Consider the following 12,567-nt stretch of genomic DNA (forward strand, 5'->3'; position numbering starts at 1 on the left):
TTGGTGCCCATGACACGCGAGGCGCCGTGGAAGCGCTCGAGCAGCCGCGCGCCCACCTCGCGGAACGGGGGCAACTTCTGCCAGCAGGTCCGCAGCGCGCATGAGCCCGACAGGCCATGGCACTTGCATTCGGTCCGCGTGTGGCTCCGCACGGCCTGCGGGGAGCAGAGGCGCGGGCGGATGGAGACAGATCCGGAAGGCGGGACGCGGCGAGGCCCAGAAGACCGACAGAGAATAAGCTGGGGAGGGTGGTGGCTGAAAGAAAGAAAAGAGCAGACCCAAAACAAACAAACAAAGCAGGAGAGAGCAAAGTGGGGAGGAGGAAATCAAGGGCCCCACAGCCCGGAGAGGAGGAGGAAGGATGATGCAGAAGTAGGAGAAGTGGGGAGTGGGGGTCAGTATGCAGCGTAGAGGTTCCAGGATCCAAAGCCAGGGAATGGGGGAGAAAGCATAATGGACAGCAGGGGAGAGATTCTCCCTGGAGGGAGGGGGGTGGGGAAGGTGGCAGCTTTGCACCCTATTCCTCCTGCCAGGCCAACCCCCTCATTCCTGCTCCTCAGGGCCCCAGGCAGAGCAGGCTGCCTGGGCTCTGTCCCCGCCACCCCTCCCCAACCCTCTCCAACAGGTATGTGGGCCTGTCTGGACATTCCTCTCTGGTCCCCCTCTCATCCCCCGCCCAATGCCTCAGGCCGGAACCCTAGAAGACATAGGATGTGTGTGTGTGGGGGGGTCCCTAGCACAACCTAGAACTGAGGCATACGTGCAGGAGGGCCCACTGTGGATGCACTACTGAGAACTGGAACCCAGGAGTCCTGCCCTTTATTTACTATTTATGTCTGAAGCTGGGCTCGAAGACTCACACCCCGACTAGAGATTTAAGGGGTCAGATGCCCCAGGAAGATCATTTCCGGAAGCTCAGAGTCCAGGGGCCAACCTGATCTACAGACCTGTACATCTATCTCCCTTCCGCTCCCAGGCCCCTTCTCTTTCTCCGCATCGCCTCCTGTAAACATCTGACTCAGACTGCTTCTAGTCCCTAAACAGGAGCTCATGGGACCCTCATCATCACAGAGGGAAGGGGAGAGGCTGCCAGGGCTCTGGACAGGGACTGGTCTGGGATTGCTGGGCAGCCAGTTAAGTGCCCAGATTCAATCACAGCTTTCCGGCCTCTGCCTGACCCCCTTCTACCATCAGGATCTACTTCTCGTTCTTCTCTCCTTTCCAAGCCCATTTTCCCTTGGACCTGTTTAGTCCATTTCCAGGCCTCCCCCACTTGTCCCGGCTGCCCTACCTCCAGACCCCATACCTTTACCTCGCCGCTATCCTCTCTTTCATCCCCAGCCTTTGTCTCCCTCCTCTGCCCCTGCCCTGGCAGCCAGCTCCCTACCTACCCCAAGCTTTGCCCCACATGTCCTGTCTCAGAGGTATGTCCTCCCTACCTGAGGTCCCTAAAGGCCCTGGGTCCTCTTCCCTGGGTGTCCCCTCCCTACCCTGCCCACTGGGCCATCAGCCCCAGGCCCTCCCAGGCCCCCCAAGTAACTCCCTCTTCTAGGCTGGCCACTTCCCCTCCCACATGCCCATCCAGGCCCCCAGCCAATCTTCCCAAGTGCTCCCCACGGCCACGCTGGCTCCCCGGCAAACATTAACGAACTCCTACACTGCATACCCTCACTCACACCCTCACTTCCCCACACCCTTCCACAAACTCAGTCCTCCACACATACCACACTCTCCCACATCCTTTCAAAGCTATCCACACTCACACATTTCCACACACGCATTTCCACACACACACCCTTATATACATCCCTGCCCAGACTCACCAGCCGGCCCGCCTCGTTGTTGTGAAGTTGCACCAACGCACGGATGTCTCCGCGTCCCCGCTTGTGCTGCGCGTCCATAAAGAGCCTCGACTTCTCATCCCCGAAGTCCACGTCGTCGCCGCAGCCTCCCCACTCCCAGGCGGCGCTGCCGTCGGGGGAGCCCGCGGGGCCCGGGGGCCCAGGGGTACCTGGCAGGCCGGGGGGACGGGGCGGGGCCCGGCCTCGGGGCGCCTGGCAGCCACACTGCAGCAGCTCGCCCATGGAGCAGGCCTGTGTGACCGCGTGGCTGGCGCCTGCGGCCGTTATGGCAAACACGAAGGCCGTCTCCCGGATGTCTGCGGGGGCGGGGAGGGGCAGTCAGACAGCAGGACCAAAGCTGGGTCCTGGGGGAACGCGGTGGGCCAGGCAGTGTGATGAGGGGTTGGGAGACAGGGTCACGGCAGGGTGCCCTTTGACCCGTGGGAGAAGTGGGGCTCAGGCAGCCTACCCAAACCTCCACCCTCTCCTCTGATCCCCCAGCGAAGAGAAAGCAGCCCCCTCCTGGTCTCCTCCCCACACTGACCCTGCTGCAGGATGCGCCCAAAGGCCTTGCTGTGGCTGGAACAGTTCCAGCGGCGGAAGCGGAACTGGAACTGGCATTCTCGAACCCCTAGCCGGGCGCCCCGCGCTAGCTCGGCCACAACTTCCGGCTCGGCCTGGCACAACTCGGCCTGCCGCCCTGCTAGCCGCCGTGCCTTCCTGCAGATGCTGGTAGGGTCCATGACCAAGGGGCTGCCCACGGCCCTGGGAAGCAAAGAACAGCAGATCAGGGGTGTAACTCAAAGAGCTTGGGTGAGGGGAAGGAGACCAGCCCTGCCCAGCCCACAGCCAGGAGCTGTGACATGCATGCCTCTTCCCCCACCAGCTCCCGCAACTGAAATGGAGATTATCCTGTCTGGTTCTCTTACTATTCCATTTGTGTGTCCCCTCTTAATTAGGTTCTGGACTGAAATTGCTATAGAGCAAGGATTCAGTATTAACCTTCTATGTACATCTTCATTAATAAATCCGTACAGGAATTTGACTCAAAGTGAAGGCACCTGGCACCAGGTAGGCCAAAGTTAAAATGCAACAGGCCTAGCCCAAAAGGGAGACAAGGAGGAAATTAACCAAAGAAAGATCAAGAAGGCTGTCAAAGAAAAGAAAGTATATATCATAAAGAGATACCAAAGAAAAGAGACAGTGACAGAGAAGAAGGATCTGGTCTTAGTGGACCACAAGCTGGAAATGTGTCAGCTGATCAGCCCTGATGCTAGAAAAGTAGTGGCAATCCCAGAGATATAGAAAGCCGCAGGATGTTAGAGTGGCTAGGGAAAGGAGCCTCTGAGGAAAGTCATACCTTCTCTCTGGCCCAGATTTCTCTTTCTGTCAAATAGGAAGGTGAAGCTTTGATCTCTAAAGTGGGCCCTCCCACCCTGATATCCCCCGTTTCCCTGAACAGGAGAGCAGGAGGAAGGAACGCGGGACTGAGTCTCTGAAGCATTGTTGTAAAGTAAGTGACACTGACCCTTCTCCTGCTCCAGGGTCTGTGACCTTTTCAGAGCAGGATGGCAGCAAGCCAAGCCCTGTGAATGGGGGTAGCGTAACTGATTGGGGAAGGCGATGCTGTTTGGCTTGGTGGGTAAAGACCTTCTGAGAAGTTCCACACACTTTCAGAAATCCCTCTGTTCTCAGCCTTCGTTCCTTCTGAGGAGAGCGCTGTCATTTGGTTGCCATACACCATACCCCTGAAGTCTATACTGGCTAGGTACTGACACCTGGGTGGAACCGCTTTAACTGGATTGCTCTTATTTGAGCACTTGGGGGCTGAGGGTAATTTAAAACCACTCAAAAATCCTTTAGCGGAGGGCAGAATAAAATTTTGGGTGGGGAGAAGCGGCACCAAGAGATAGAAAATGCAGAGGAAAATGCTGGTGGATAGGTGCCAAAGGTCAAGATGGCCTACTTTTCAGCTTAGCCTTCGTGTGCATCCACCCCACTGTCCCCATTTGCTCTATAGGTACGTACTGACCAGGCACGTTCTGGCCCCAGAGCAAGGAGATGTAATGAGCTTACATAGCAGCAGGAGGAATTTAGGTCTTAAGCTAGAACTTCTCAACACTGAGGAGTGAGATGTTTGAAGATGTGGTTGCAGGAAGATGTGTAAACTCAGTCCTTTAAGATCTCCTACCACCCCGTGTGACACACACACACCACCACCCTATCAGGTTATTGTCATCACCCCTACCCAAGTAGTCCAGGAGCCAAGGTTCTCTCCTCAGTGGACAGACTTATAGTCCAGACCTTCCTTCCTCCATGCTTAGGACCTGCTCATCGCTGCGTTCCAACTGTAGCCTGGGAAAGTCCAGCCCCAGCCCTGTCCTTACCTGTCTGTCTGTCTGTCTCCCTCTCTCTCCTTCCCCCTTCCACCTACTTATCCCACTTCATTACAAAAAGGATTGGGGGGCAGCTTCCAGCATGGTTGTACGAGGTCGGCAGATAAGACTATGGAGCGATAACCTTGAGAGTTAGGACTGTCATTTTCTTTTGTCTCCCATGGCAGATTTTTAGCTACTTAATTTGTATTCCCCCCTCCCATTTTTAATGAAAAATTGCATATTATGAACAATTACTATAATACTACAATGAATACCATTTAATGCATTTTTTTTTTTTTTTTTTTTTTTTTTTTTTGCGGTACACGGGCCTCTCACTGTTGTGGGCTCTCCCGTTGCGGAGCACAGGCACCGGATGTGCAGGCTCAGCGGCCATGGCTCACGGGCCCAGCTGCTCCATGGCATGTGGGATCTTCCCGGACCGGGGCGCGAACCCGCGTCCCCTGCATCGGCAGGCGGACTCTCAACCACGGCGCAACCAGGGAAGCCCTAATACATGTTTTTGAATGAATGAATGAGCCATCTAAGGAGAAGCTCCTCACTTGAGCCCAGGTTCCTGTCCACATGTGGTTTCATGACTCCTAATTAGCTTCCTGAAACATTTTCTTTTTCCTCAGCTGCATTCAGAGGCAGGGAAGCGGGCCTGTCCACAGCTGTCCAGCTCCTCTTCTGCCACCTGCATGTCCAGAGCTCCACCTGGGAGTCTGGGGCCCTGCAAACCCATCTTCCCCCACCGCGCCCCCATGCTGCTAAGCTCCCCACTCCCCCCTCCCCAATCCTGCCCTCCGCTAACTCCCTGCTTTCCCAAGGCTGACTGGCCTTATCTTCCCAAGGTTACTCTGCCCTATCCCTCTCCTCTCCCTCCTCCTGCACTAGGAAAGTAGGAGACGGTGTGGGTATGCAGGCAAGAAAGGGAAAAACCTCTTGACCTTGTCTTTTTCCCAGGAGCTTGAGATAGGAGAGGAATAAAGAGGAGCATGAGGGGCAGGGCCCTCCAGGAAGTGGGGCTGGCTGGCCCTTCACGGCGTTGAGGGGCTGCCCCAGAGTCAGTTTCTGGTCCGGGTCTGGCTCCCCAGGCTGGCTGGCTGCCTGGGAACCAGACTTGTTTACAAGCCAGTCAGGAGGAGGGATGGGCAATAGTAGTGGCTAGAATCCCAAGGGACTAGCTTGTTCCCTGCCCTCCTGTCCTCACTCCCATCTTCAAGTCACAGGAAAGGAAACTCCAAAGGGGACTGACAGAGGAGCATCGGGCAAAACAACAGGCCCCGCTTTTGTACCCTGGTCTCTGTCAGCTCTGGGTGAGCTGAGCCACTCTGGGCAAATCAGTTCCCTCTCTGGGCTTCAGAAAAATGAGGAGTTGGCAAGAGAGGCTTGAATATGCCCCTCTAACTTTAACACCATCTTTAACAGCATCAAGAAAGAATTCCCCCATCTCCCTTCTTCCTTTACCCTCCTTTCTTCCCTTCTGCTTCCTTAGGGAATGAACTCTGCTGTTGGGGCCTCTGAGTTAGCATTGGTCTGAGATCAGCCCAGAGAGGATGTGCCCGTTTGGGAGCATCTGCGTGTTTGGAGCGGGGGCGGTGGCTGGAGCACAGTGGTGGTAGGAAATATATACTATATAACATGTAGGATCTGAGATCCTAAACAAATAGCCACTCCAGCATAGAAAAAACAAGACTAGCCCTAAAAGAAATCAGTATGTAGACAAGATGGGACAAGCCTGGGTTTGGCCATTCTAGCTGGCATGGCCTGTGCCAAGATCTCCCTCCCAGGGACCTTGGTTGGCAGAATAAATAGCCAAGTGAGGGGCCAGCCAGTTCCTACTGACAACATCTGTAGATCTAAGCCTTGGAGGCCCGGGTTTCTGGCCTAACTTACCTTTCCATCCCTGGATTCAGAGGGTGGAAGAGGATGTCAGAGATACTCTAGTCCAGCTCCACCCACTTCACCCTTATTGTACAGGTGAGCAAGATGAGAAGAGAGGTGACTGACCCTGGCCACTCAGTGGAGGGATCCCCGCTGCAAGAAATTTAGGTGAATATTTTAAAAACCAAAGGGGGCTTCCCTGGTGGCGCAGTGGTTGAGAGTCCGCCTGCCGATGCAGGGGACGCGGGTTCGTGCCCCGGTCCGGGAAGATCCCACATGCCGTGGAGCGGCTGGGCCCGTGAACCATGGCCGCTGAGCCTGCACGTCCAGAGCCTGTGCTCCGCAACGGGAGAGGCCACAACAGTGAGAGGCCCACGTACCGCAAAAAAAAACCCCAAAGGGACTGGAGGAAACGGCCACCTGAGGTCTTCGGATACTCCGTGTGGCCTCGCATGCCATCCTCCACACAGCCCTTACTCTGAGCAGGGTTGGCTAACTCAGAGCCTCCCCTCGCCACCCCTAAGTCATCAAAATCTCACCCAGCGTCTCTCCAAACTCGCCTCAGATCCCACCTGCTCTAAGGAGCCTCCCCTGGGCCCCAGCCCTCACTGACCTCCCCCACTTGCATCACTCCAAGTGTCACTCATTTGGGGGGTGCTTGTTATGCTGCGAGGGGCATAATTATTCTGTCATGTTTTCTTGTCTTCTCTCTCCAATTAGATATGAACTCATTCGAGACAAGGCCCTCAGGAAGAAGTAAACGTCATTAGCAGAACACACTCAGGGGTCTGAAGATCCATCGGACTTGGGTTTGGATCTGGGCTCTGCCATTTGCTGGTTCTATGATGTTGGCAAGTCCCTAGCAAGGGAAGCTGGCACTTATCATTGGTTGAACGGATGATGAAACTTAACCTTCAGAGCCTCAGTGTCCTCAACTGTAAAATGGAAATAAATGATACCTGCCTACTTCCCAGGTTACATGTGAAAAGAGCCTGTCCAGAGACTGGACTTCCACAAGTGTTTTGTCTTCCCGTTCACACCCTTAATCATCTCCTGGGCCTGCACAGCGCACGGCAATCAGGCAGCGTTTGTGAATTCCTGAGAACATGCTTTCCTCCAGCTCTCTGCCCTTACTTAGCCTGGATCCCAGTGTCTCCTCCTCCCCTGTCAGCCCAGCCCGTGGACCAGGAGCACCCTCCAGGACCCCTCCCGTCCCCATCGAGCGCTCCTCGGCCGGTGGATTCTTGAGGCCAAGAGGATCACAGATCCTTCTGATGCCTGCTCCTCTGAAGGGTCTCACAGCCAGCCCCCCGCTAGCTCCCCACACTCCTTAGTCCGACCCTCACTCCCAAGAGCCAGCAGAGGGAGCCCTGAGCCCTGGGGCCGTGGGCGGGGGCTGCACAGGGGTGGGGGAGGTGGGTGGTGGAGAGGGGGCAGAAAAATGTTGCCTGACGGCTGCTGAGGCAGCTGGGCCCGGGCCTGTGCCCAGCCCGCCTGTCCTGTCCTGCTCCGTCTAACTCGGTAATTACTGCTCCCCTCCCCCCGTCCCTACCCCCTCCCCGACCACCACATCAAAGCCCGTGATGCCCCAGCTCCATTAACCCCTGCCTCCCCACGGCCCCCCACCACCCCAGCCCAGTCTGCTTCTCTCTGCCCCGTCCTGGGTGCTGCTCTTCCCACCTCCTCACACTTCTCTCCTCCTCATTGCTCTTGGAAGAGGCAGGGGCTTTCCCTGCCCTGAATGACTTCGTGGCAGAAGAGGGCTTCCCATTGGTCAGGGCTGTGGGAGGCAAAGGCATGGACACAGTGACCATCCGCTGGATATCCTGGTGAGCATCCGTCATGTGCCTTCTGTTCTCCCACGCTGAGGTGGGGAGCACTGTGTGAGGGTGGGGATGGGGGAGCAGAAGGGGCCCGTGGAAGGCCCTGTACCCCTTTCCTGAGCCCCACAGCACACAAGGCTGCGGTACTCAGCAGGAGGTGGGCTCCCGGTCCCAACCCTCAGCGACTTGTATTCTGGGGGGCCTTGGGCAAGTCACCTCCTGTCCCTGAGCTTTGGCTAGAGTTCTCCCTGTAAGTGAGAAGATTGGACCAGATGATCTCTAAGTCCTTTCTAGATCTAATTTCTGGATTAAACAGAGGGCTCCGAGCTGGAGAAACCAGCCAAAGAGGCCAGGTGGAAAGCGGGTGAAGAACCCTCCCAGTGACCTTTCCCTCCCTGAGCTCTTCCTCAGGCAGTCCCGGGGAAGCACCCAAGATCTCATCCACCACCACACCCAGCCCCCTGCAGGAAGGAAGGTGCAGGCTAGAGGGCGCCCTCTCCAGCCCCCAGGGGCCGGCTTCTGCGTTCCCCAGCGCCTCCTGCTCTGGCTGGCTGGGTGCCCTACTGCCAGCCTGACCGAGGCCTGGCCCCACCCTCGCCTCGTCCCCTCCACAGCTGGATTTCTCCATCAAAGTACACACTCTGGAATCCCCCTCACTGGGCCCTGGTGATCAAGCCTCCCACTGACCTCCCCCCACCAACTCCTGGCTTCTGATGAGAACGGGGCAGAAGGGGGCTGCACCCTGCAGGAAATGTCACAGTGCCAGGACTCTGGTGGGCTCAGGGCACGCTCTGGCCTGGATCGAGCCAGCCTCCTTTTGCCCCTGCCCTTTTCTGCTCACAGCCCCATTGTCTCCCTCCAGGGGAAGCTGCCAAGGCGGGAGGCCTGGAGAGGGTGCTGGACGGCCACCCCACCCCCACCCCATCCTGAGCCTGTGGGGGCCAGCCACAGGAGTGCCCATGAAGGGTCAGGGGCCCCAGAGGAAGAGGGGATGGGAAAGGGTGGGGGGTGGTGTCACAACTGGAAAGCCGGGATGTTGGGAAGAAGCCTGGGTCCTTTCCCTGCTTCCCTGAGGGACAAGAGGTGAGGCTGTCCTAGGTGTCTGTTCCTGTTTCCATAGGGAAGGAAGGCAAGATGAGATGAGGGAAGGGAGTGAGACTGAGTGGTGCTTTTCCTAGTGGAACAAGGGGAGGGTTAGTTTCCTTCATAGAAACTATAAAACAGAAAGAGGAAAGAGGAAGGGAGAAGAAGGGAGATTGATCTGGCTATTCTGTGAGAGTGAGCTATTTTCTACATCCACTGATTGGAGGTATAAATAAAGATGGGTCAGACATTGAGAAGAACTTCCTGGGGGAGGATGGAAGGGGGGCAGGGAGCAGGATAGGAGAGGTGGAAGCTGGTGACCAGAACGGGATCTGTCAGGGCCAGAGCATAGGCTGGATGGCCTGGAGGCAGTAAGCTGGACAAGATGACCTCAAGAGAGCCTGGCCAGTGTCCTGGAATCTGGGATTCTGCAATTCACAAAGATATGGTTACAGATGGGAGAGAGACAGACAGAGGCCAGAGGCAGAGTTTAGAAAGCATGCATTGCATCGGAGAAGTTGGGGGAGGGGGAAAGAAAGTGGAAGGGAAACTTCTCCGGGACCTGGAGCCGGGTCCCTGAGCCTATTCCAGGGCCTGGGCCGCTCTCCTCCAGGACCCTCCTTTCCTAACCGGGACAGTCCAGTCGCTCAGAGTTCCTGGGGTCCTGTCTCCTCCCAGCCTGGCTGCTGCTAGAATGTCAGCCTGGACTTCAGTGGGCTGCTGCGAGGCCAGCTGCTTTCCTGTCCACCGCTAGAGCTCTGGCCTGGCTTCTCTGAGAAGCAGAGAGAAGAGGTGCAGCAAACCAGTCCTAGACATCAGGGAGCGGCCTAGAATCTCCTGGCCTGAAGAAGCTCTTACTTATGGTGAAGCCTCCAGGGTGGGGGGCAAGGAATGACAGGAGCCTCTCAGAAGCATCTGAGTGAGGCATTCGCCAGACACCTTATCATCCCAACCCCTCACTCTTCACCCGGCTCGCCCTGCAGCTGTGGCCATGAAGGCCTCTGTGTTCTCCCACACCTGCCTTCCTCACCTCCTCCCCCACTCCCTGCTTTCCAGCTTCAGGGTCAGTCTCCAAGGGACCAAGTCTCTCTCCCTCTGGTGTGGCTCCCACCCAACAGCCCTTCCTAAACAAAGGAACCCCCATGGATACAAACCCCAGAAAGATGAACTCAGCAACACTCCATAAAACTGTCCCCAGCACCTTCAGTCTTCAGGGCCCTAAAGACAAACGCTTGGCCTTCCAGGAGCAGGGAAAAGAGACCCAAGAGGAGATGGTTGTCAGTGAAATGCATAACTGGCATAGTTGCCCAATGCATGGGGTGCAGTGGGAGCACAGAGAAGGCAAGGGAGGGAAGACAGAGAGACAGCTTCATGGAGGAAGTGGTATTTTTAACTGGAAGGATGAGAAAATTGGGACAAATGGGGCAGGGGGAAGGGAAGGCAACAGCCGTCAGGGAGAGACCCCTGTCCCCATACCTTGAGGAAGGGCAAAGTTAGGAAAGGTGTGCACGGGGAACAAGAGGTAGAGATCGCTTTACAAAATTTTGCTGGGGACCCTGGATTTTACATTTAAATTAATCCCTCTTTTCACCCATGGGGACTCTGGCCAGAACCTGGGGTGTCTAGGAGGAGACTTACATTTAGGAGCACCTCCTAATGTCCAATCATGTTGTAGGTCATCCCACATAATCCTCCTATGGAGCCTGCCAGCTAGGGGGACTGACTCCCTATTCTACAGTTGAGACATCTGGGAGCAGGGAGAAGTGGCTTGTCCAAAGTCACAGACTTAACAAATGGGGGAGATTAGATCTCAGGTCTGTCTATTTCAAAGCTGCTACTGCATTATTCTAAGTCAGGATCAGAGGACACATGTTCCCTAGCCAGGACCTAGGTCGTCCTCAGTTTGTCCCCTCAGCGACACCCTGAGGGACTTCTCTCCCACATCATGGAAGTGGGATGGTGGCCAGCAGCTCCCTGTGTGGGCATCCAGCTATCTTCCTAGAAGAGAGGGATCTGCCTGCCCCACCCCTTCTTCCAAATCCCGGGGTGGGAGAGGAGTGGAGGGTAGAGAATCCAGCCAGTGACATGGTGATATGCAAATAGATAAGACCTTGCCTTCTTACGATTGGCTGATGCACCAGCGGTATTGTCCAAGTCCCTCCTCTCTAAACACAACTATTCCGGGCGGGTCTTTGCTGCTCCTGAGACTGAGAAGGAAAAAAAAGTCTACGGGATCCGGATCTCTGAGCGGTCCCGGCCGGGCACCCACCTCCCCAGCCTCTGTCCACCTCCCAAGACTCAAAGTTCCCTCAACCTTAGCTGCCTAGGCGTCTGCTCTAGCTAGGGCCAAGTCGAGAGGCTAAGTCTGGGAAGACGTCCCCAACCCTTGGCTGGCCAGGCCTCCCTCCCTCCCTCCAGGACCCTCCACGGTTCCCAGTACGTCCCGAGCTGCACGCTTTTTCATCCATGACCCCTACATATGGAAGGGCATAGGCTTGGGTCCCTTCCTGCCTTTCCTCCTCTTTGGACGGGGAGGAGGAAGTAGAGAAAGCTAAGGTTCTGACTCGGTTTCCCCTTTACACTCCCTTTCCCGCCCCTACCGCCCACTCTGGAGGAGTCCAGACAGAAACTGGTGGGTTTGTGGGCAAAGCAGGGCGGGGAAGAGGCAGCTGTTTGAGTCTTTCTGCCTGTGGTTTCCCACCTTGTTCCCCTCTTTTCCCCAAATCCAGCCCCCCTCCCCTAAATCCAAAGCCCTCCTCACAGGCTCTTTTATTCGGATCTCAGACTACAGATCTTGCCCGTCTCCCCGATATCTTTCCTACCCATCTCCCAATTCCTTGGTGACCTGGATTGGGTGCATAACCTGGGGTGGGACACAGGAGAAGGAAATACAGTAGAATGTAAGGGGGGAGCGGGGGTGTGTGGGCACATCTAAGTGGCAGTTCAGAAGTGCCCCTGGAGGAGGCTGGCAGGAGCGGCACGCACTTCCCCCTCACGTCTCCAGCTGCCCGGCGGCTGGGCTCTGCGCACAGGTAGAGCCCGGAGGTGGCAGGAGCGCAATTCAGAGCCCCACTATCGGTCCCGAGGTCCCCACCTTCGAGCTCCAGGAGCCCCTCGGGGACAGTCAGACGCAGTACTCACCACCACAGTCCGCCGACGTGCGCCGGACACAGGAGCAGCAGGAACAGCAGCCTCAGGCGGGAGGGCGCGGGCGGCTGCATCGTGACAGCTCTCCGCGGGCCGGGGCGGCCAGGGGACGAGGCTACGGGGCCAGCCGGTGCGCGCGGGGGCCCGGGCTTCAGGGCGAGCGCGGCGACGGCGGCGGCGGCCGGGAGGCGATGGCTCCGGCGGCGGCGGCGGCGGCGGGGGGGCCCATCCCGGGCGAGGAGGGCGCGGCGGAGGCGGAGAGCGGACGGGGCAGCCAGCGCCTGTGTCTCCTGCCGAGCTCGCTCGGGAGAAGAAATCAGAGCCGGGGGTGGGGGTGGGAGGGGAGCGGGGCCGGGGCGGGGGCGGGGGGCAGGGGGGCCGTGGGGGTGGCAGTTGCGACAGCCAGGCGGC

General features: G+C 57.1%; 1 protein-coding gene across 1 annotated transcript in view; it reads right to left on the reverse strand.

The window, feature by feature from the left end:
• Window positions 1-12,230, reverse strand: part of WNT6 (Wnt family member 6) — a gene marked incomplete at both ends in the record, with an annotated part of 12,537 nt that extends 307 nt beyond the window's left edge. Inside the window, 4 exons of the mRNA XM_079710251.1 lie at window positions 1-155; window positions 1,824-2,158; window positions 2,386-2,606; window positions 12,151-12,230. The exon at window positions 1-155 is cut by the window's left edge and continues 307 nt beyond it. Coding sequence (XP_079566377.1) covers window positions 1-155; window positions 1,824-2,158; window positions 2,386-2,606; window positions 12,151-12,230 — 791 coding nt within the window. The remainder of the gene's footprint in view (window positions 156-1,823; window positions 2,159-2,385; window positions 2,607-12,150) is intronic.
• Between the last annotated feature and the right edge of the window lie 337 nt (window positions 12,231-12,567).

This window comes from Hyperoodon ampullatus (assembly GCF_949752795.1).
Source record: "Hyperoodon ampullatus genome assembly, chromosome: 8".
Taxonomy (NCBI): Eukaryota; Metazoa; Chordata; class Mammalia; order Artiodactyla; family Ziphiidae; genus Hyperoodon; species Hyperoodon ampullatus.